The sequence below is a fragment of the Diorhabda carinulata genome, chromosome X, assembly GCF_026250575.1.
Source record: "Diorhabda carinulata isolate Delta chromosome X, icDioCari1.1, whole genome shotgun sequence".
Classification (NCBI taxonomy): Eukaryota; Metazoa; Arthropoda; class Insecta; order Coleoptera; family Chrysomelidae; genus Diorhabda; species Diorhabda carinulata.
In genome coordinates, this window is record NC_079472.1 from 62,907,903 (window position 1) to 62,932,515 (window position 24,613).

General features: G+C 32.8%; 2 protein-coding genes across 3 annotated transcripts; one reads left to right on the forward strand and one right to left on the reverse strand.

Annotated features, from left to right (window-relative positions):
- Positions 1–152: 152 nt before the first annotated feature.
- On the forward strand, positions 153–4,647 carry LOC130901003 (thioredoxin-related transmembrane protein 2 homolog). Its single transcript, XM_057812044.1, has 3 exons — positions 153–432; positions 1,281–1,461; positions 2,289–4,647. The coding sequence occupies exons 1-3, from the start codon at positions 289–291 to the stop codon at positions 2,753–2,755; spliced, it is 792 nt and encodes a 263-aa protein (XP_057668027.1). The 5' UTR covers positions 153–288; the 3' UTR covers positions 2,756–4,647.
- Positions 4,648–4,906: 259 nt separating this feature from the next.
- Positions 4,907–24,309, reverse strand: LOC130901002 (PP2C-like domain-containing protein CG9801). 2 transcript variants are annotated; one of them, XM_057812041.1, is made up of 10 exons: positions 24,105–24,304; positions 23,930–24,047; positions 23,651–23,871; positions 21,383–21,868; positions 14,338–14,559; positions 11,841–12,076; positions 11,493–11,679; positions 10,764–11,426; positions 8,121–8,468; positions 4,907–6,543 (listed from the first exon to the last, which is right to left on the reverse strand). In XM_057812041.1, the coding sequence occupies exons 2-10, from the start codon at positions 24,043–24,045 to the stop codon at positions 6,287–6,289; spliced, it is 2,736 nt and encodes a 911-aa protein (XP_057668024.1). In that variant the 5' UTR covers positions 24,046–24,047; positions 24,105–24,304; the 3' UTR covers positions 4,907–6,286. The 2 variants fall into 2 exon arrangements, with proteins under 2 accessions (XP_057668024.1, XP_057668026.1); XM_057812043.1 differs by lacking the exon at positions 21,383–21,868 and having other exon boundaries at positions 24,105–24,309.
- Positions 24,310–24,613: the final 304 nt, after the last annotated feature.

The window sequence follows — 24,613 nt, forward strand, 5'->3', positions numbered from 1 at the left end:
TAAATTTTTTGGTAATTTAGAAATTTTTGAAATTTTTATAAAAAACTTAGAATAAGCCATATTATACCAACATAAATACTTCCCTTAAGAAATATTTTTTATCTATACTAGACTATATTGGTAAACGCGCCTACTGTTTGTAATAGAGTTCCAGAAACAATAATAGTCTCTAATAGAACAGATTGAACGCAGTCTTATGAATCAATTAGGTGATTTCTTCTACCTCTATTAATAGAAAAAACTATATGAAAATTATATTTTAATGAATTTAATAAATTTGAATTAACAATGTCTCTTAAACATGATTTAAAGCTACTAGTTAAGCCATATTATATATTCAATATTTTATTGAGTATTTCTTACATAGCTCTCAAGAGAATATCTGGTGTATGTAATTATTTATTTTCCACAAACAATTGTGAATTTGAGGGGGTAAGTGATTCTTTTACTCTTGAGTATTTTTTGATAAATGACACATTTTTTCACGTAGCTTTTGTAGTGTCTGAATACCATATTTACGAAACGACTATAATTAAGTGACGAGTTTACTATTTATTTTTAATTCTTTCAGAGTATCATTACTCTTAACTGAAGCTCATCCTTTTCTAGCATTTCTAAAACTTGATTTTACCATTTCTGTTGCCACCCTATCCTGTTTTATTTTGCATTTGGGCCTCACAGAGTTTATTCTCATGCATTCAAAGTATATGGTTCAACTAGATTAGATGTCTTTCTCCAATTATCATGCCCAGGGTCTTTATTTTTAGGGCAGTTGTTGTTGCCTCATATTTTTTCCTTCTCCCTCTTCTTAGTTGTGTCCTCTCGTTCCCATTTTCTGTTTTTCTTTTGATTTTATTAAAAGCATTTGTTAAATCTATGAAGTTTCTAAATGCATCTTTTCCTTTTCCCCTCTTCTTAGTTGTATCCTGTCACCTGCATATTTTCCTTTTCCTCCTTCTTAGTTGTATCTCCTCTCATCTGCATCTTTTCCTCCTTCTTAGTTGTATCCTCTCATCTGCATCTTTTCCTTTTCCCCCTTCTTAGTTGTATCCTCTCATTCCCATTTTCTGTTGTTTCTTTTGATTTTGTTGAAACTCTGAAGTTTATGTATGTATCTTTTACCCTTCTATGTTTTTGTCAGTCTATTTCTTATTATTCTGGTAATAACTCTATTCCTTTTTTTTCAGATAGTGGTTTATTATTTATTAAGAACTATTGTCTTTGAATTCTCAACTTCTCCATTATTTTTGTCTCCTCTTATTTGCATAATTTTGTTTTAGAGGGAAACTGAAATATTATTTTTCCTTATAATAGTAATAGCTATGAGAACAAGGAAAGCTGGAAGTGTTTCTATGATTAGCTATCTTTCATCAAGTTTCATTTATACCAAAGTAGCTAATTTAATATTATGGTTTAGCGCCGATTTCTTGATGGGTATGGTGTATGGGATTATATTTATATGTAAGTAAATATATTTTTCCATCAAAAGTTAATTATCACCTCACAAATCATACCCAGTTGACTACCCCTTATCATATAGGATACCAATTGAAACTCTTTATTTGATCTATTATTTTCTACATAGTAATAATAAAGTCTGCCTTCAAACCCCTCTCAAAATTTAAAAAATCACTACTTGCAGCTGTTATTTTTCGCCTCAAATTTTTCAAACATCGAGGCAATCAATTTTACATCTTGGCCTTAGAGTGTAAAGCTGCTATATCCATTCAGAAGAAAAAAATAAAGACTAACAGCGTATAAAAATGTGTGACAAGTAAAACTGCTAAATCCATACAATTCAAACTTCCAATCCATCTTTCAGGACATTTATCATTTAACTATGTATTTTAGATTTTAATACTTGTGTCCACCTTCCCTAGAGATTTGATGTAATTTAGATTAAAACCAGCATACAAGCTGTCCTCAAAAATAAGTTTATGAAGATTTGTATATTTTTTAATTTCCTATGGGGGTTCAAATATTAAAGTTTAAAATTGACACCTTTTATAGGGAAACTATAGTGGTCTGTAATAATCAGTTTTATTTTTCTTAGATATTTTAAGCAGGAGTTGAATAACATGTTTATGGATGGATGATTAAGATAGATCCTTCATTGTCTAACTTCTATTTCCATCTTCGACATGTCATTGTCTTAATTATCAGTAGGGTTACAATTGTTTTATACTTCTAGACAACATATTTGGTACATAACCATCAAGTAGTTTTTTATCTTCATTTAAATATTTTATACACTAACTCTCCTTTTATTATTGAAAACATTATTTCAGTAGGAGCATTACTATTTCCTGAACCCACTTATAGTGGTCCAGATAAAGTGACGTACTTCAGAGGTGTCCAAGCATTGGATGAAGAATTACAGAGGGACAAAAAGATAACATGGATAATAACTTTTTATGCAGTTTGGAATCCGGCGTGTGTTAATTTCGCACCAGTTTTCGCAAAACTGAGCTCGGAATATGATCTAGATAATCTCAAATTTGGTAAAGTGGACATCGGACGGTATCCTGATGCAGGCAAAAAATATCAAGTTAATGATAGCAGTGTGAGTAGGCAGTTGCCAACGGTAATTTTGTTTCAAGAAGGAAAAGAAGTGATTAGGAGACCGATGGGTGACAGTAAAGGAAAGTTGATTAAATTTTCTTTCACAGAAGAAAATGTTATACATGTTTTTGGACTCAAAGATTTATATGTTAGATGTAAAAGTCAAATAAAAAGTAAAAAACATACAGAATGATTCATATTTCGGAGGTAATAAAGATTTTAGCTTTGTTGTGCATGTTTTTAGTCACTTTTTAGGATTTATTTTATTTTTATTATAAAATAATATGTTTATTTATACCTAAATGATATGAGTCGTGCCAAGATTTAACTATAATCATAACTATCTCATTTCAAAAGTTTTTTTTTCTAATTTCATTTTTATATGTGAATCTCCAATAGATTAGTCCTCGTCCTTATTTAATCGAATCACTATTGTGTCCATATTTAAATCAAAAATTTCATTTCATTGTTTTTGTTATGTTGTTAAAAATAATTTTAGTATTAATATTACAAAAAACTTTATTCTTAAAAAATTCCCCATAGCCTATAACCTAAATTGCCATCATCAGTAGCATACAAGGTTTATCAAAAAGTATGCATTAACCTAGAAAGTACCAACATTTTTTATAATATCAAGAAAATTTATTTAGAATTATAAACTTGTATCTGATAAACAGTTGAGTAGGTAAAACTTATTTTTTAGCAAAAATTTAATGAGGTTCAAGTTTTCCAGTGTTTGATAGGCAGCATTGAAACCAGACGGAAAAATTTAGATGGAAACCTAGGAATGGAAATCAGAAAGACATATAACACTATAAAGACTAAAATATAAATATCAGAAATAAAATGAAGAGATGATACTAAAACAAGAATTAATAATAAGAAAAATCAAGAGAAATTAGCTAAGTTGGTATGAACATAACCTCAATATGAAATCTCAGTCTTACAGAAAATTGATGGAAGCAGAAAATACTACCAACAGAAGAAAAAGTGGACCTAAAAGAAAGTGTATAGACCAAATATTGGAGATAGAAGATAAGAAAGGAAAATCCCTAATTAAAAGAACCGGAAACCTTCTCTGACACCTGAAAAGGTAAGAGAAAAGAAGTTTCTCATTGTAATTCCAAAAAATGCTAGGATTCACTAAACATGTCCATCAGTAAGAAAAATTCAACATTATAAATAATCAACAATTTCCGTCTGTCCTAATGTGGAATATACTTGTGGGTGTAATACAAATTTAAAAATAAGGTAGATAAGACTGGAAGAGAGGCACAAGTTCCCAAGCTACAAAGATTCATTACTGCATGGAAGAAATTAAAAAGTAGGAATGAATTACTAATTGCACGTTTAGCCAAGCAGCTTCACACAACTCTACAATAGGAGTATACTTGAATTTCCATAGTTAGATCTGATTTTTTGACGAGATAGTAATATGGTATAAATGTATCAACGAACACTAGTAATAAGTATTTTGAAAATGGTTTACGAGTAAAAAAGTTCTGTTCTAAACATGCTGGGTGACCTTTGTAAAATCATTGTGCCCTGGGGCTAAAAAAGCTGCATCAGTGCCATTTGTTGACCGAAACCTTTCTGCGGCATTGCAAAATCATAACTAAAGCGACCACTAAAAAATTGTAGGAGTATATTTCAAGGTTATGGTTGAAGAATTCACCAGGTCAATGACAATCATGAGAATTTATTGCTGACCTGATAAATGGAAACTGAAAAACAATTATTTCTGTTGTGAGTCTGTTAACAGGATGTTGTGAGCTTATGTAAATTATGTTGATCAGAGAAAGCCCATTTCGGTACATGGGCTTCATAAAAAGAATATAGTTTGTCTATGTAATTTAGTATGTGTATAATTTTTTTTGTAATATTAATTATAAAAAGTTTCATGTTTACTGGAAATTAAAGTAGGTACACTACTGTATAAGCTATTTTTTATTTCCTTTATAGCCGTATTTATTTTTAGTGTAATATTTTATCATTATATTGTTATTTGACTATTTAAAGTGTAACATCATTATTATTGAATTTTAGTTTATATTACATGCTTTATAAAGTATAAAGTTATTAAAAGTCTATTTGTTTCATTTATAAAACATTTAATAATAATTGTGGAGTTCATATTAAACTTTTAGTTGATCTTTCTTCAAACACTTTCTAATTTTATTAATTATTACGAAGTAGTCACATCTGTTCAATAGCCACTTCCAATTTTATCAATTCCACAGTGTAGTTCGATTAGTTAAAAGTAGCAGATTGAATTTTTTTTTAATTGGTTTTGCGGACACCAGAAAAAGAATTCAAAATAAGGTATGTACAAAAATCTTTTCAATTTTGTTAAAAATGTATATTTTTTTTATATTCGCCATGTTAAATTACAAATATGTAAATATTTCATAACAAAAAATTCCGAAAAGGTAACAAAAGTTAAACAAAACATCAATTGCACTGTACCGGGCCTCTATTTTCAATATTCCATATTTTAGAGAATTTATTTTTCAGATGCCTAATTCATAAAACAATCGATAGTCAATTGGACCTTCCTTATTTTATTCAAACCTTTATTTTAACGACAATTCGTTGTTATTGTTTCAAAATTAATAGCAGGGTACTGTATTTATTACATTTATAGTTCTAAATGGCACCAGTAAGTTTGTTCACACAATGTTTTCGATGAATAAAAAAAAAAGATAATTTTTTTTGTGTTTTACGGTTTGCAAACCACAAGCTGCAGTGGAAATCCCTTACATATTAAGGAACATCTTAAGCTCTGGGAAAAAACAAAGAGGCATGACGCAAGTTGCAGACCTAACCAAAACGTTCATAGTTGAGACGAACCCTCACAATGGGTGGCGGAAATACTAGTAAGACTTGTAGTAGGCCTAATCACAGAACACATGAAAGCCTGTTTTCGTGGATAAAACACAGACAGGACAGGGCCTCCAATCCGGAGTTCTGGTTCGGTGGAATAGAGGAAGCTACTATGGTACCACGTCTTCTGTAATGTCAAGCTCATTGGCAGAAGATGGACTAGATCAGCAAGACTTAGCCAATACAATGACAGAATGAAATACACTTTTTCTATTACCTTCATGGTCACCTGTCCTAATACCGTATAATTTCAGACAGAGGATTTGACCTAGTGGAAGAGCATTGTTTCAAAGCCAGCGACTCTTGGAGGATTCATCAGATCTGGAAATCCTCACGATATGGTACAAATACAACGAATTTTCTTTGTGCTATATTCCGGTGAATAGTTTATGGGCTTCTTATTATGGTTTAGCACCTTATCTTGCTATACTAGGAAAATATGAACTAGATCAGCATGATGATGAGCCAATTCACTGACACAACAAAGTACACAGTTGGATAAACCTCACTGAATCTGGTAGTTGGCTAGGTCGCAAGGAGATATTTTTCTATCATTACACCTTCGGGGATTAATACTCCTGAAACAGGATTCAAACAACAGTGAATCATTCCAAAGATCCTGATCAACGTTTGGAAAGAACTCTCGTATCGTTTTGACATATGATACTTTTATATGTAAAAATGTTGAATTATTTATGATGGACAGTTTAATGTAAAAAATATTATAAAGCGTTCGAACCCCTCTATTTAATTTGAAACATTCTGTAGTATCAATTGAATTAAAAAAAATTAGGCTTTTATTGTGTGAATTAACCTCAATAGGCGATTTTTTTTATTGGTATCAATATACGATACCAACATTATAAGCGACAACAGTTACGTGATCTAATTTTCCGGGTAAATTCTGTACTTTTTCTAAACCCTTTTTTCTACGTAATTTTTTCTCTTGGTTACTAATTTCCACCAAAACACCATTTTTGTCATCAAAGTACAAATCTTGATCTTCGAGTGTATGACGTTTCGCAGATGTTATACTAATAGTATAACTAATTAGATTTTCGCACAATTGTTTAGCAGATGTACAGGGACCGTCTTTACCTGAAATATCAATATTTCATTAATTTTAAAAGTACTATTTCCAAAAAAAAAATACCAAAATTATAAATTGTTCGTTTGAATAACACATCTATTATAAACAACTCTTTGCAAATACTTTTACAAAGTGGGATAAAAAAATATTCACGCTTATCAGTCTACAAAAAACTCAAAAAAATAATGAAATTTGACGAAATAATTTGACAGTACATTAACCTAAAATATGAACCAATCGCTAGTTTACAACATCCACGTTACGCAACAGATTTAGTACTATGTAACTTCTGGCTATTTATATGACTGGTATTGAGAAGGCCACGGTAGATAAGTCATTGTGAAAGAAATTATTTCCGTTATGGATTCAACGTTGAGATAATTACATTTCTAGCCAAGGACAGAACTTTAAAAGAGATTAATTCGAAGGAATAAAATAATTCACTATACTTTTTACACATTTTGCATTCAATCGTAACCCCAATGAATGAAATACACATTACTGAAATCAGGTAAATCTTGAAGTTATTGATTCACTAAATTCAAGAAAAGTATTAAAAAAAGATTTAATCGGCAGCCAAATCGAATGAAATTACTAATATTTTCAATACTGTTGAGCGTTGAGGTCAAAATGTCCTGACATGGTCACGTGGCCGAATTAGCTAAGGCAGCATCACAAAAACTTGGAGTTCTCTTTAAGACCAAAAAGCTGTATACCTCGCAACAGCTTCTACAAGGCCCAGATTTATCCATTTTTGAAGTATCTCTCGCACATTTGGAGCTCAGCTTCCAAGCATACCTTGAGAATGCTCGACTCAATACAGAAGAGAGAAAAGGGGATACAGCGTTGATCAGAAACTTGGACAGCTCAGAGTATAGAAAAAAGGTCGTAGACCTGAATCTGTTTTACAGATACTGCCATGGCAAATACTCTTCCGAGCTGTCCAACATATATAGCAATGTTTACAAGACCTACTCGACAGGTAGACGTGGCTCATAAACACAGAGTTTCGTCTGCTGACGTCCAGGACGTCAATTGATCGGGACTCCTTTCTTTGTAGAATCAGCTAGGAAGGTACGTCTTTACCGAACTCTACAACTTACAGAAGTTCCAAGGTCAATATCCACAGGCATCCCCATACGGCAGGCATTACTTGAGTGTAATAAGGTGCTTGCTTATTACATAGGAAAAAACTGTCATCAGTTTGTGGCGTGAAAGAGCGACACGCAGTGGGATTATCTAAAACATCTCACAAAAGCGTGCACGCGATTAACATTCATTCTCATACATTTTTTCCACTAAATTATGAGTTACAGTTGCGGTTTAAAGTTTTTTAGGCAAAGCAAAACGACAATTTAAGAATACGGCTATACGGATTTGTTTAGAAAAACAAAAAGTACTGCATTCGTAATTACGATTTTGAATGAATGGAGAAAATGGCCAAAGACAGTGGAGTAAACAGGTAGAACAGAAATCGAACCCCTTCATTGAGGAAAAGAGAAGAAGTTTTAGAATTATTTTTAATAGGATTCGTCACATATTGTATTGAAATCGCTACCAATTTGTATTTTCATAAAAAACCTACCCGATAATCCATTTTTCAGAATATCTTCCATCAACAATAACTGGAGATCATATCTTTGATTTGGAGTAATGTAAGGTATACCATCTTCATTTCTCACTATAGGTTTTGCATTTGAACTTCTGATATCTATAGCGGTTTTTGATCGTAAAAATTTGTAACCTGCCTCAACTCTTCCCGACGTTGTACTACATTTTTCTCCAGCAGATTTTTTCTCTCTATTCGATGGGGTGGCGCGGGGTGATTTCGATTGCTTCAGATTAGATCCCACAATATCTTGACGAGTTTGATTAGCAGCTTGACGTCTCAAACTGCTGGCTTTATTTTCCGCTACTGCGGATTGTTTATAACCTAAAAATAGTGTTAGGTTCAGTTGTATATAATGATATTTGGAGGTTAGGTATTTTAAAATGAGAAACTATCATACTAGTAAAAAATTTGACAAAACTAGTTAAGGTTATAAGTGTACCAGTTATATTGAAAATGAAGAATATTATGAACCAGAGAAGTATAAATGGTGGAAAGAATACTCGCTTAAATTATACATGTGGGAGAGGTTAGGATAGAAATAAACAAAAATGAATAGAATATACTAGAAGAAAATAGTGTAATAGAAAGAGAATAAAGGAAAAAATATTAAATTAAATGAATAATAGGAAGAGGCTAGGGAAGAATTGACTAATCATAGAAATGTTAAATGCATGTCTAGGGTGCTGTTGGGATAATCTATTATAGAAGCGTGGATTGTTTACTATTAATCTCAGATAAACATAAACAGAAGCCATGAAAGAAAATATATATAGATAGTTATGTCATATAAAACAGTCCATTGATTGGACTTGGTACAAACACTGCTTCAGCAAATCAAGGATAAAAGGAATGACGCTAATTTTGAGATAGTGAGCAAATAAAATATTGTTCTTGGTTGGACACCCAAAAATTTTGAATCTTGAAAACTGAAACGTTTCCCTTCGAATAATTTAAAGAAGTCGTCTGATGATATAGCTACGACAGTTTGGACACCAATACAGTACAGCGACATAGTCCACTGAGAACAGAAAGAGATGCAGTGACAAAGAAGATGATTTGGACACAATGAAAGAAGAAGACGTTTACTACTCTGAAAGTAGACATTGTTTCCAGTATTTGACAGGTGCTCTTTGTTTTTTTTTTCGAATTCACACGATCTGTTTATCAGCTAGTATATTGCATATACATTTTTTCTCACTATACCTTGTACCCAAATCACATTCGAAAGTTTTTTCTAAACTTAAGCGGTCTTTGGAGCAACATCTTAAATTCAGTTTGCTTTCTATTAACGTGGAAAACTTAATTCTAAGATTTTGACGACGACGTTAAAAAGCTGGTGGAGTTCAAATTAATATTATTGTTAGTAAATTTGTAGTGATTTTATTCTTTATATTCGCTGTTATACAATTGCCAGGTTGGAGTTTTAACCACACCCAAAGGACTCAACCGGTACACCACAAACCAATTCAACTCAATTACAACAACTGGGAATTCAGTTGAGGGCTGCAACAATCCCGGATTTCCATAGATAAGTATCTGTCTTATCTTTAATATATAAATAAATTTGAGTTGTTTTTAATTTATAACCTTACTTCCCCGACTGAGGACTCTTTCTCAGGAAGTGGTATTCAGCCTCAATTAAAGTAGATATAAATAACTGATACTTAGATGGGGCGAACAATTAACTACTAGCTTTTTAACGAACGACGTCTATGGAAATCCGGGATGGTTGCAGCCCTCAACTGAATTCCCAGTTGTTGAAGTAGAGTTGAATTTGTGGTGTACCGGTTGAGTCCTATGGGTGTGGTTGAAACTCCATCCTGGCAGCTGTAAAACAGCGAACATATAGAATAAAATCACCTCAAATTTACGTTTGCTTGAAGTGTAAATTGATAGAAGAAGAATTCGAATACATTCTGAAGTTTTCTTGAATTTCTCTAATGAGGTGGGGACCGATAAGGAATATTCAAAATGTTTCTTATTGTAATAAATAATAAAGTAAATAAAAGTCGAAAATCATAATAACTAGCTAAATTTCTTCTTCTTTATAAGTGCTAAAATAACCTAAAAAACATTTTCAAAAATTTTTCACACCCTCCTGAACTTTCTAAAAGGAGTTGATACCGCTGTGAGGATGTCAACTACATAATTTTTTTAGGAAAGGAATATTAGATGGTAAACTTTGCATGTACTGTGCAAAAATAGGTGATACTGAACTTCCCATTGGTTTTCTAAAAATTTGTAGTATTGATTATTGAAAGCAGGTGTCGTTCACGAAATTTACAAGTTCTAAAGATAGATTTATGTTTAATCTGCAGGTATTTTGGAATGACTCCCGATGTGATGAAGTGCTATTTTTTATCAGGTCAACCAAAAGTGATGATTACATGGTTGGTAGCTGATAGTTTTGAATAACACTTCAAAATCAAAAGGATCCTTAACAAAAAACATGTTGTAAACACTGAGTACTTCCAGTGCTAGAGCAGTTGAAGAGTATACAATAGATCATTTGGGTCTCAGTGTATATGACACCATAATCATAACATACAAACACCGTTTAGGGTAAAGGGTCTCGATTCGAACCTAAAAATCAATTAAATTTCAAATAACACTTACTTTTTTCACTTTTTGGTGTTCCATCCAATGAATTCTGGCTCATAAATGCAGCTATAAGTGGATTATTATATTCGGATTCGCTATTCATAGAATCATTTATGCTGTTTTCTTTAGGAGAATCATTTTTAATTTCCGTATTTATATCCTCACTACTATTATCGTCCTTTTTAGGTTGATTGGAATGACTAATATCGGAATGTTTAACAATGGAAGCGTTTTTATCCTGTATTGGACTATTTTTCACTGAAGACTTATCGGGTAAACAGTTACTATTTACTGTACTTCTATCCATAGAATTCCTACTGGAAACATATGTAGTTTTAGATTTCCTAGGGGGTTTCATTGGAGGTTTTTGTCCTACAGGTTCCGTTTGTCTAACAGGCTTCGTTAAAGATTGTTTGATTTCTTTAGGTTCTTGTGGCTGTTCAGTTTTTTGTTTGGTACGAACATTTTGTTGATCACTTTTTATATTTACAGCAAATTTACAAACATTTGGATCAAAATTATCTGTAAGTCCATCGCTAGCAACCATAACGATGTCACCTTGTTGCAAAGTTGTAACAGACAGTGTTAGATTGCTTAGTTCCGGATTGATACCGTCCACGGGACCTAAAGCTCCTAAAGCATCCCTCATATCTCTGTTACAGTTTATATCGTGTGAACCTGAAATATATTAATAAAGTGTGGTGAATCAAGAATACCTTTTTTTTTAGTTTAGAAGTGAATTACCTTTAGTGAGCTCTCTAATTCCATATTTTCTAGAATAAATGTAAGCCAAAGTATCACCAACGTTACAAACACAACACACGTACTGAATTTCAGTTTCTATTTTTTCTCCATTAGGTGTTCTAACTCTCCTTTCTAATTTCTGTTTCAATGGTAGTACCACTGCAACCGTCAAAGTAGTCAACATGCCCTTGAGTAAAAAATAAATAAACAAAATGAGATTTTGTGACGTACAGAATCGAAATTTGTTTAGAAGCAAGAAACTGGGTGAAAGAGGGCACTAAATCCCAATCTGATGTTTAAAAAGGCCAAAGAGAAGATGGAGAAGATTTTGAATTATATAAAAAGTACCTTATTTTCCAAGATGAGATCATGAGCACAATTAAAGGCTCTTAAAAGACATACAAACACCTCTCTAGTACTACTGACAAGATTTACTTTTTCATCCAATACTGCACTTGACAAAGAGCTCTCGTCAGTCTTTATGGTGAGATTTTCGAAAGGTTTTGTATCATTAAATATAGTTTTATTTAAATAATGTAAACTACCATGTACTGCTGACTTAGCTGCTATACTGGCCTTTTCACCTAAAAGAAAATTAGTTTACATTATTAAAAATATAAATATTAATCATCTACATGGCAAATAAGATAAATATACATGATATTTTTTAAAATCAAAGAGTTTAGTAGATGAAGCAATATTAGCATAAGTAAAAATCAATCAATGACTCCTTGGAGGTACTATTTTTCAAAAGGTGACTGTCAAATTTTGAGTTTATTTTCTGTAGATTGTTTGGTGAGTCACCGCACCTATACCTAGAAGATATTTGGTACTAGAATCTACATATCATTGTTCTGCTTCCAAAATACATAAACACCTCCCAAAGAAGACTATTTTTTTGGGGTTTTCGTGTCCACTTCCCAAGGTACTTAAGCCTTTCAGTGAAATTGGGATATTTACAGAGTAGATGCTTTGTTTCCATGTCTTACAGTTAATCAGTGCCATATAAGAAGACCGACCACCAGGTTGATGTTTCCGGTCATCACGATAAGTTATGAATCATTTGGATTGTCTTAGGTCTGCAGTATTTCTTCAATAAGACTCCATCTGATCCTTTGGTCATCCATTCAGTTCGTTATTGATGTGGCATCTCATGAGGCCACAGTAAGGCTCTGGTCCAAGGTATAGAGTCGTTGCCTCTTTTTTGGCAAGGCTATCTGCCTTATAACTTGTTATACCCTTTCGTTTGCACTCCCACACTACTTTGGACGTTTACTCAATAGTTTTCAGGACCTTCAAGGTTGCTTGTCCAATCGCACTGCTTGCACTAGCTCCGAACTGACTGTGTACTAGAGAGATACATTTCGAACGCCAGGAAATTTTTTATTGACCAATGTTTGGTGGTCATTAATTAGCAATTTGAATGGAATATCTTTGTCTATTATGCTATGCATTTGTTCCATTGGTTTGTCACTGCTTTCTAGCCTCATCAGTTCTAGAATTCTTCTTAGGTGACTTAGATTTAATTTTACCGTCTGGATTGGCTTGTGGGCGGCGCAGAATGTATCTTTTTTCACTAAAAGGTTAAGAGGAGGTACGTTTAGTAGGGCAGGTTGACATTGCCCCTGTAATACCTTTGAATCCTATTCAATTTTTTTGAGCACTGCGTTTTTGATCATGGGTTTGATGAGTGTTTGGAATACCCAGTATACCATCTTAGGTTTTAGCCCCCATGTCTTGCCAACATGGCTGCGACAATTCCATATAACCGTAGTGGCTTTTGAGATTACTTTGTCTAGGTATTTGTTCTAAGTAGAATGTTTTCTATATATTTTGCTACTATCTGTGATAGTTTGTTGATTAGAATTTTTTAAAGGGAACAGTCTCTCATATTTTTAGAGAACCAATGGTGTGTTATTAAAGAACTGTTTTAGATGTGACTCTCCTGATGAAAATTAACCTTAATTTACTTTTATACAGATGCGTAAGACAGAGGTAGGAAAACCACAAAGTGTAATTGAGATTTTTACATTATTTTGAACAAATACGAAAAACAATTTTATGCCTCAATATCTAAGAGTGGATGAATCCACTATACATTTAAACCAAAATGGCAGTCATCTAAGTGGATTTAGTTCTCCAAAAGCTAGTTAGAACGCAACTTTCGTCTAGGAAAGATAATTATTTGAAAAAGGTGGAAAATTGATTCCACATCTACTAAATTTTTCAGATCTGATACCCAAAGACTACTGGCAGATTTCAGATCCGAAAAAACTACTTTTAGATAAAAAATATTGTACAAATGAGGTAGTCATTGCTGAAACAGCAGCTTATTTCAAAACTCGAGAAAATCCGTTCTGGAAAAGTGGTTGTAAAAGCATTGAACTGATTTGTATGAGTTATTTTTAGACTGCCTTAAAATATAATTCAAATTTGACAGTTCTTAATATCCTTTAATAGCTGTCAAAATAATGAATTTATAAAAAGAGCAACAACAAAGTATCAAAGTGAGAAATATGCTTGTTGTTTAGGAAAAGATGGAATAGAATACAAAATGAGCATGTGAAAAAATCATTTTGGAAAAACTTTTCCTTGGAAATCTTAGAAAAGGTTAAGAAATTATACAAAAAAAATATAGAAAGGGTGGGTCTTAAATTACAACAATCCTTTCAGAGAAAATTGAAAAAAATAATTTTGGAAAATGATACCTTGGAAAAACTTACGAAAACTTTGAAGCACTGCTCTCACACATTTAAAGCAGAGCAGATAATGAAGAAGATATGTTACATTACAACAAAAAAATACCCCCGGACAGTCCTCAAGTGAATTCTACAATTTAACATACCCCAATTAACTCCATCTGCTACGGCTAGAATAGCAGAATCTTTTCTAGCAATTATACCAAAACAATCAGCAATAGGATTTCCATTTTTATTTTTAGTGACTTGATTTCTGTCGTAAAGGGAATCGGAAAGTCCATAAGCATATTCAGATTTCCTTCGCCATTCTTTCGGAAGCAACAAATCATCATTTTGTAGCCTAGAGTTATTCGTAACGTTTTCATCACCTAAAATAAATTAAAGTTAAATATTGTTTTATAATATTCATTATTCTTAATGGAACTTTTCCAATAATTTCATCAACGCAGAATTTAGATTATTTACCAATTCAAGCATGGTTTGTTAAGGGCAAAATGATTATTATATATTAACATTTGTAATGTTTAATATATTTATTATCATTACATGGTACTAATTAACTTTTTTCTTTTTTATCCAGCTTTCTAAAGATAATTCCAAATCACTAATTTGAATTCATCAAGGATTTTCCACAAACCAATAATATTAAAAAATAATAAAAGACTGGAAAAATTGATGAAAATGTATCTAATTGACAGACAATTTAGAACAATAATAATAAAGCTTCTCAATATCAGCCCTTTTTCTCTCTATCGTTCGAGACACTTTATCTATACTGCGCATGGTTGAGAATGTGCAGAACCGACATAGAACCTCGGAGGATAGAGAAATCGTTGTCATTCTGTCTTCCTTAGTTGGAACAGCTTCCACTTATAGAAACTGTCTATATCAAAGTATTAGATATATACCCTCGAGGCAGATAGTACTGTTCTGGCACATTCATCAGATTATACAGTTGTTCTATCTAGCCATAAAAATTCCTGAGCACCTATTTGGTACACGACGTTTGAATTCATCACCGAACGGAATTTCTGGCAGTTTGTTTTCCTCGATGAGAAATTTGCCGGAAAAACTGATCAGGTACACGCGTGAAAGTTTTTTTCATACTTCTGTTAGACTGTGCAATAGTACCAGAAATGTATCTGGTTGGAAAACCGCTGTTCAAAGTTCCGGAAAATCTATACCGAAAAACCGACAAGGTACAATCGTAAAACTTTTTTCATATTTTTTTGAGGACCTTAATTAAGAGCGCAGACCAAAGGACAAGCAAACAAAGCCAGCAGAAATCAGATACACTCCGGGACATTATTTGGATAATACCAGTTTGAACAAAAGGGCAGTTAAAATATACAAAACCTGCGTTAGACCCATATTGACATATGCTAGAAAACAACATCATTCGAACAACAGAAATGAAAATACTCAGAAACATATGCGGATACACACTAAGAGACAGAAAGAGAAACAAAGACACGTTTGTGAGGTGGAAGACATACTCAGATGGGGATGTAGAAGAGCTTGGAAAGGATGACCAGAGAAAGATTAGCAAAGATCCAACGAGACGGTAAACCATGGAAACGACGACCTTTAGGAAGACCTCCAAAAAGATGGATAGATCGAAAGTTCGGAAATTATATGGTACACGCCTGAAATTTTTTTTATACGTAAATGTCGACGTGAAAATGAAGAGATAATCAAAAGTAACCTATCAGATGAAGAGACAGACAATGCTTTGGATGCAGAGAATGATACTGATGATAGCGAAAATGACATGGAAAGCGAGAAAGAAAGATATCGATGATGCCAGACGGACGGTGTAATTTCTTCAATAAATGAGCGAAATTAGCGATGATTGAGAGGAAGAAAGTGGAAATAATCATTCGAAATTTTGTTTATATTTTGAGTATTATTATAATTGCTCGAGGAAAACCGAAATAAATTTAATTTAACAAACACAACAATTATAGTTGGTGAAGATGTTAAGTACAATTTACTGCAAGGTCTCCAATGGATAAAATTATTTATTTTCTGAAATCTGGAAGGGTTCAACAGCGAACAGAAAAGTATTTTTCAAAACGTTTAATTATCTTAAATGCCAAAATTATATTTAATTTTTAGATGCGATAAAGTATTGCGGTAAAGTATTTACGGAAATTGATTCCATATAAATGTCTTCCTCCAACATTATCATCTACTATTCAACACTTTTATCGAGTATAGTGTCAAATTCAAACATTGCTAGGCAATCAACTGAACCCACAAGTTGGAAATTGATAGATAATAGTCTAGAACCGATTAAAACTGCTCCAGAAAAATTTCTCAATTGTAACAAAGGTTGTAGAGCCAAATGTAGAGGAAGACTGCTGTGATTTTAATGAAGAGACCAATAACTGAACTACATTTGAACAATTTATGAACATCCAGCAAGAAGAAGAAGAAGATGAAGAATAAATCGAAGAAGACATGACTGTTGAAGTAGACTTTCAAAAGTATGAATCTGATTAAAATATCTAAAGAAATCAAAACTTAGGGTTGGTTGAAAATATCAACACCGGCAAAGATAGTTTTATTCAATAATTGTCAAGGAGGTGATATGATTAAAAAAATGGTGAAATATTTTTTTAAACATAGCAAGAAGGAATCCATAAATTAAAGCATTTCTAGAAGGCTTTGATCTGTTTTGTCGTGGTCTCGTCAATGCCAGAGATGGCTTTGAAACGTTTCCCATTCAACACATTTTATTATTTTCGGTAAAGTGACATGGTACCAAATCTGATGGGTTAGTCCTAGACAGATAGCGATCGAATAAAAAGCGACTTGTGACTCTGCGAGTTATTATGATGAAGAAAATAAACGTTTTCAAAACGGGCTGTCATTACTTCAATAACCTGTTTAAAAGAACAAGTGTGTAGCCTTTTTGCACAATTTCATCATTACTGAAATTCATTGCCAATTTTAAATCGCTCATACCACTTGTATACAGTCTCAAAGTTACTAGATCGTCGCCGATTGACAGATTTTAACCTTTCATGAGCTAGTTTATCACTTTCTTCAAATCAACATAAAATTTGGAATCCGAAGATGTTACTTCTTGCCATTTTCATGCCTATTTCTTTGTTTTGAAAACGTTCCATTACCTCAAAGGCATGTTCAAAACAACAAGTTTGTAGCTTTTTAGCACAATTTAATCGTTGCCGAGATTCATTACCAATTTTTAATTGCTCATACGACTCGTAAACCGTCTCAAAGGTAGTAGATCGTCGCCTATTGACAGATTTTAACCTTCCATGAGCTAGTTTATCACCAAACATGTTACTTCTTGTCTCAACACATGAGAGTAAGAGGTATACTAATTGAAATAGATACACCATAAGTAAATGCTGATATAAAAACGTGTTCGCCGTATTTTTTTTCATCGCACTTGGTCTATTAGCAGTAATAAATAATTTTTCATGTTAATAAAGCACATTATTAGAAAGTAAAGCTTAAATACAGTGTTAAAAACGTAACGCCAAATAAGAAAGTTAGTGAAAATAAATAAACAGATAGGAAAACTTGATTATTTTTGCTATTTATAAATCGAAATATCTTCAACATGCACATGCAGTACGAAACAAATCTATAATTTTAGCTACAAGTAATGATATATTTCAAATTCTTGTTATATCATATGAAATAGAACCTCTTTTTACTCACAGGTACTCTTTATAACTAACCCCCTTTCTTCTAATGTTGTGCGACTAATATTTTTGATAACAGTAGCACCGTGCGAGAGTTGAGAACTTTTTGGCGCTAAGTTCATTGGAAAATTTCCTCGTCGAATGATGAAATACTGTTGTCATTAGAAAAAGACGACGTCGACAAAGAATATTCAACGTGCATATTGAGTACACCCTTATTGGCGCAAAAATGTTGAAAGAATCCAAAACATAATCACCAAACAGCTCTTAGAACACCCAGAACAGTTCCAGAAGTTGTACAGCATAAATCCAGACACGTGACATTCTGAGAGACCATTGTGACATAAAGAATAGTAGATGGCGTGATTCTGTTGGTGTTGAGCAACGACTCAGTATTTCCTTAAGGTAATACATTCTCAACGCTGTACACTGGGGGAAAGAGAGCGTCAGAGTTGCCTGCGTATGGCCGTGAGACTTGGAAATGTGTTTTGCGCATGTTCCAACTTAAAACTCACGCTGCCTAAACCGACTGATCGGTTCCTAGGAACGTTGCACGCGACTAGTACACGAGCTGTTCCACACCAGTCGCATATGTGTGTTAGCTCCACGTGATTAACACATTTTGGTTTTCCAGCTGCGTGCTAGTAAAAAGAAATCGTCACTGACGAATAGGTGTCTGCACAGTGCGTACCTTCTAACCTAATTTCAGAAGATCTTATCTCTTTAATGGCTGTCTATTATAGAAATGATTACGAGGTTTGCTGCGCAAGCACCATCTCGAGAAACCGTGGTTTTACGATTTCAATCAAGGTCGTACTTCATTACAGGATGAATTTCGTGAAGGTCGCGCGTAAACTGATATTACAACATCGTCATTTGACATACCGTGAGATTGAGGCATATTTGGGCATTAGTTCCACTAGCAAACATTCGATATTGTTTGAACATGTTCGCGTCGGTGCAAGAAATGTTGAAAAAAAATCAACAGCGGTGTCTATAAGATCGTGATAGGCAATAGCAAATTCAATAAAAGTTGTTCGTGCTCGAAGAATCTTCGATACAACTGGTCGTTTGTTTTTTTGGAAAAACTGGACATGTCACCACCTTTCCATTAGAGCCACGTAGTTCAGTCAATTCTGGATGGTACACCAGCATTTGTTTGCCAGAATTGTTCGAAAAAATCAGGGACACCAATCGCAGAAGACGAATCATTATCTATCACGACAATTCGAGCTCTCCCTTAGAGTTTTTCCAAATTTTACAGTCTTTTTTTCCAGTCTCGTACACTACTGTCCCACTTTTTTTGAATAACATTTAATGGTAACACTTATTAATGGTCTTATGTTCACACTCGTTTATTTTATATTGGATGTCTTGGGGGAAATGGTTAAAACGAGTATTTATCAGTAAAAAGACTTCTCCCTTTATATGATTTTACCATTTTTTGATAAAAGTAAACATTTTGGGTGTTATTTCCATCTTTTGATGGATGGATGATGGATAAACGTTATTAACAAAAAATTTACTCATTATTTTGAAACTCTTTTTGCAATTTCTAGATATAAAGCTATACAAAAAAAGATAAAAACATCAATTTAGAATTAGAAAAAATAGAAGACATCATTTCAGATTCTATATATTTGACTCGAATATTTGTGTTAACTATGGTGTTAATAAACCAAACGAGCTGCTACTAAACCCTACAAAATTCAATGCAATGTTCGACAGGCACATAAGGGGCGAAAATCAAACAAAATATGTAGCAAAAATAAACATTTCATGACATAAGAAACGCACAAAATGTGTAATTTGTGGAGCAGATGAAATATTTCAACATTACTTGAACAGTTTAACAAAGTATAATAAACAATTTGATTAAACGATTTCTCTCATTTTTTATCAGTCCAAAAATAATTTTAATTCCATAACTTTTCGCTAAGTAGCACAATCAATATTTTAAAAAATATTTTGTGTTACTAAAAAATTAGCTGTACTTTCAAATTTATTTTGATTGCATTATATCTCAAAATTACATGCACAAGATGCTTTTGTAATGGCCTCGTTTTGTGCAACATTTTGATGACGATAAATTGCAGATTTCAAAGCAGCTACTTTTTTTTTGGTTTCATTATTTCAAAGGAAACGCATCAGTGAATGAATTGTGCTTAATACCGGTTAGAGAATGGAATCCTGACTCGAATCCCGAAGGATTACAAATATAAATCCCGCGGGAGCCCGGAATTTTCGGGATCTCGTGTATTTTCAAAATAAGTGAAATTTGGATGACTGAAAACGATGCGAACTGTTTTGAGTTAGGTTAGGTTATTTAAAATAAAATTTCATTTGAAAGAAAACAAAAACCTTTGTATTCTTTAACTAAATAAATAAATAAATAAATAAATGCACGCACATGATCGTCAACCCACTCCCCCCACAATGTCACACTTCGTCGACCCTCTCCCCCTCACAATGTCCCACTCCCACCCACAATGTCACACTTCGTCGACCCACTCTCCCCCCACAATGTCACACTTCATCGATCCACTCTCCCACCCACAATGTCACACTTCGTCGACCTACTCCCACCCACAATGTTATTCTTCGTCGACCCACTCTCCCACCCACAATGTCACACTTCGTCGATCCACTCTCTTACCCACAAAGTCACACTTCGTCGACCCACTCTCTTACCCACAAAGTCACACTTCGTCGACCCACTCCCATCCACAATGTCACACTTCGTCGACCCACTCTCCCACCCACAATGTCACACTTCGTCGATCCACTCTCTTACCCACAAAGTCACACTTCGTCGACCCACTCCCATCCACAATGTCACATTTCGTCGACCCACTCTCCCACCCACAATGTCACACTTTGTCGACCCACTCCCACCCACAATGTCACACTTCGTCGATCCACTCTCTTACCCACAAAGTCACACTTTGTCGAACCACTCCCATCCACAATGTCACACTTCGTCGACCCACTCTCCCACCCACAATGTCACACTTCGTCGACCCACTCTCACCCCCTTAACGTGTGACGTAATTTATGGATGAACCCTTGTGAGAGGAGTGAGCTAAGAATACGGACCCTGAGTACCAGTTATTCATTTACTTTAACTGAGCCCGGGGAAGTAAGGTTATACTCGTTTCTGTATTGTTAGGCCAACTTAACCTAACCTAACATGTGAATAGAAATACTTGTTTATCTTCAAACATCTATTCAATTTAAATATTTTAAATTAATCTAAAGCATAATGGACTGTGAATTAAGTCAAATATTAATAATTATTCTATTTGAATGTATACAATTTGACACATTAATTTTGACTCGCTCTGTAGGTGCAATATAATTTATTTCATCGCCCCTATACACAGTTATAGAAATTTTTCGAATATGCGCAACAAATTTATTTTCTCTTCTTTTTTTATTTTTGGTTTAAATTGTGTATTGTGCATTTCTTATAAAATGGAATATGCCAAATCATGCTTGAAAAATATTTTACCCCTAGTATTTGGCCTTTCGATTTGGATAACTTTTCCTCTTTTCTGATGGCGAAAGGGATTACCCTCACTTTTAGATTTAGAAAGATTATAATTTTCATTTCTTTTTTCCGTTTGTCGTGGATCTCTTTTCACAGAAGAGACATTTTCCTTTGAAATTTTCTTCTGAGTTGTGTCTTTGGGAACATCTTTTTTATTATCTACTTCCTCATTCTTTTTCCGATCCGTTTCATTGTTTTCTACTAAATTATTTTTACGTTCCGGAGGTTGGGAAACGGTATTTGAATAAAAACTTTTGTCGATTTTAGTTTTTTCGATTTCTATATTAAAATCCTTGATGCTACCTAAACTATGACTTTTGCTATGTCTCTTTGGTCTGTTTATAACACAGTATTCATTTCCAGCAACTTTTATAACCATTGTTGTATTATCTATTGGTTGTCCTGGGCTGATTTGGTTAGGAGATTTTTTTGGTAAAGTAGGTTGTACTGAAAGAAACCCATTACAAGAATACTACAATTACAATTTAATCTATCCACCAAAAATCAACTAAACTACTAAATAAAGTGTATTTACATAATGTTTCACCAATTTTGAACCATCACAAATAAAGAAGAATTAGTTCAGTATGACATAACAAATATTAAATAACATTTAGTCTTGGATAGACCCATTGAAACGATTCTTTTTGTTCTTGAATAATGTTAATTTCAATAAATAGACACCGAACAATTTGATACATGAAGACAATAGGGAAAAAAATAGTTTTGGATAGTTTATATACAACTTTTATTTGTTATTTTTTTTTTCAATTCTTTAATCAATATTTATAGAGAAAAAAAATTATTGAAAATTTTGTAGGTAGTTTAAACATTTCAGTAATGCCACCATATTGCGTGACGTCATAGGTATAAAATAAAAACTGAAGATATGATACAAAGTAAATAGGACAGTTATTTTAAAATAAATTTTGGTTAATGTGAAAAATGGTGTATAAATCGTGTTTTGTACCAGAAAGTAAAAATACCACGACTAAAGCTCCTGATAAAGTTTTTTTATGAAAGATAATTCGAATATACTACAACAAAAATAGTTTGAAAGTTTTGGTCGTTTTGACGATCCTGCGAGATGTAATTATTTTTGTTGTCAGGATCATTTTAATGTAAGTAAGATTCAAATTAAACTTTTATTTTAATATTTTATAATAATTGAGTTGATTATGCTTTTAATTTATAATGTGATTATGTAATAATGTAAGAACTTAACCTATAAATAGTTATTTACGTTATAAGTCTGGGAAGTGATTTAGTAAGGTGCGAGTTAGATGTTTATGAACGAGGACGTTTTTTTTCATACTATTTTCGGTTTTAAATAAAAAGTAAAATGAAATTAAAATATGAAATGTCATATTTGATAATTTTACAGAAAAATAGATTATTCTTATTATTAAAAAAAAATTACTGTTACTATTTGCAAGTTTTGACACAATTTTGTAGTTGATTTACTACAATATTCTGACTTGGAGGCTGAGCAATGTACTATGGAGACCTTCATAGAAAGTGAAGCCATGAAGTGGGTAATAAAGGCATACAAGGAATAAAATCATTAAGTCCCGCGACCTGACTGGGGATCTCAGCAGCTTCTAAAGGAATTCAGAGATAGCTTTCCCATGAGGCTCATTAATATTCCACACTGATGGCTGGAAAACAGGAAATCGACAAGTATAGGCATAAATATATGGCACAGGATTCAAAGTCACTATTTCAATTATCTAATCTAAAGGAATAAGAAAAAAAAGAAAATATACGGCCTGTCTCAAAGTGAAATGAATTGAAGGGTAGATTATTTTATTAGATTGAAGTAAATCAAGATAATTTAAAATTATTATTACCAGGTTCACCAGGAAAAATGAAAAGTGTCAACAGTGAATTTTGAAATTAATATATCATAATTACGATTAAGATTTACAAATATAAGGAATAAATGTATGAATAAATAGGAAATAATCTAATCATGGAAAAAAATCAAGTATTACTTCAAACCTCGCTCAAAAACAGTGTTAATGACCTAAAATATGCAATTTATTGTTATTTCAACCATTTTTTCACAGATAAATCAAGTTTTTAAGTGGAATAGCTAAGAATGCAGTTTACTGATTGGAAATTTTGGTGGATTGATCAAATTATAACTATTCAGCTCTTCACACAGTTACCAAATTGTATTGAGATCAAAAAAAAAAATAATTATCAGCACTTTTAATGAATACTTACTGTCTGTTTCATCATCATGTGTATCAATGTAATCGATATCTTCATCCATTACTGACAAATGTTTTTCAATTCTTTTAACAGTAGTTAAACCTCCGTTTGGCCCTGTGTAGCAACCCACAACAGTATCCGGTCCATTGTTATAAATACCTAGATCATAATTGGGTAAATCGGTAGGATTTTTTCCGTAAATGATCGGAGGGCCGTCGGTTATGGAGATATGGCTTTATAAGAAAGTTAAAACATCAGTATGACTCTAAAAATGAAGTATTTAAAACTTACCCCTGTAAATATTTCGTTACGAACGAGTTCTCGTTAATGTTGTGCCTTCGTCTTTGTTCATTGTGGAAACTTAGTTGCCTGAAATAACTAGAAACTCTCTTTCTAAGTGATGGCATAGCTAAAAGAATACTAAATGTTAACTAGTTTAAATTATCCATAATTAACCTCATTTTACCTTTTTCGATTATTACTGATTTTGGTTAATATCTGTTTATATTATTTAGGATATCATTTTTATGGAAATAAAATTATTACTATATTATCTGTCGATTACTGGATTAATAAAAAAATAATGGTCACACCCTAAACTAATAACAATTTTTGTAACTTGTTATTTTTGCAATGTTTTCATAACCTCCAGGAAGTTCTTCTTTTATATCTTTTTGATGGTCTTGATCATTAGACTACTCTCCCAGTTTCTTCTATTCTATTCTTTTATTGTCTAAAATTTGCTCAAAATTGTATATAAACGGTAAGAGTAAAGAAATATGAATCATCTATAAAAGATACAAAAGTGAAAGATACGTTTTAGCGATTATGTTATTCGTAAGAATCGTGAAACTTTTATATCAGAGTCTCTTCTGATGATTCTACAATAAGAAGACATGTAATATTCAGATTACGGGGGTTGTATGATAGGTTTTGTTGAGCTTCTGGCTGAAAATTGACTTTTGAAACTCAAAA

Excerpts from the sequence above, each read along its gene's own strand:
- LOC130901003 (XM_057812044.1), top strand. The coding sequence starts at position 289 with ATGTCTCTTAAACATGATTTAAAGCTACTAGTTAAGCCATATTATATA. Across the intron at positions 433-1,280 it reads ACAATTGTGAATTTGAGGGG|AGGGAAACTGAAATATTATT; the intron begins GTAAGTGATTCT and ends ATTTTGTTTTAG. Across the intron at positions 1,462-2,288 it reads GTATGGGATTATATTTATAT|TAGGAGCATTACTATTTCCT; the intron begins GTAAGTAAATAT and ends ACATTATTTCAG.
- LOC130901002 (XM_057812041.1), bottom strand. The coding sequence starts at position 24,045 with ATGCCATCACTTAGAAAGAGAGTTTCTAGTTATTTCAGGCAACTAAGT. Across the intron at positions 23,872-23,929 it reads GTAACGAAATATTTACAGGG|CCATATCTCCATAACCGACG; the intron begins GTAAGTTTTAAA and ends TTTCTTATAAAG. Across the intron at positions 8,469-10,763 it reads AACACCAAAAAGTGAAAAAA|GTTATAAACAATCCGCAGTA; the intron begins GTAAGTGTTATT and ends CACTATTTTTAG.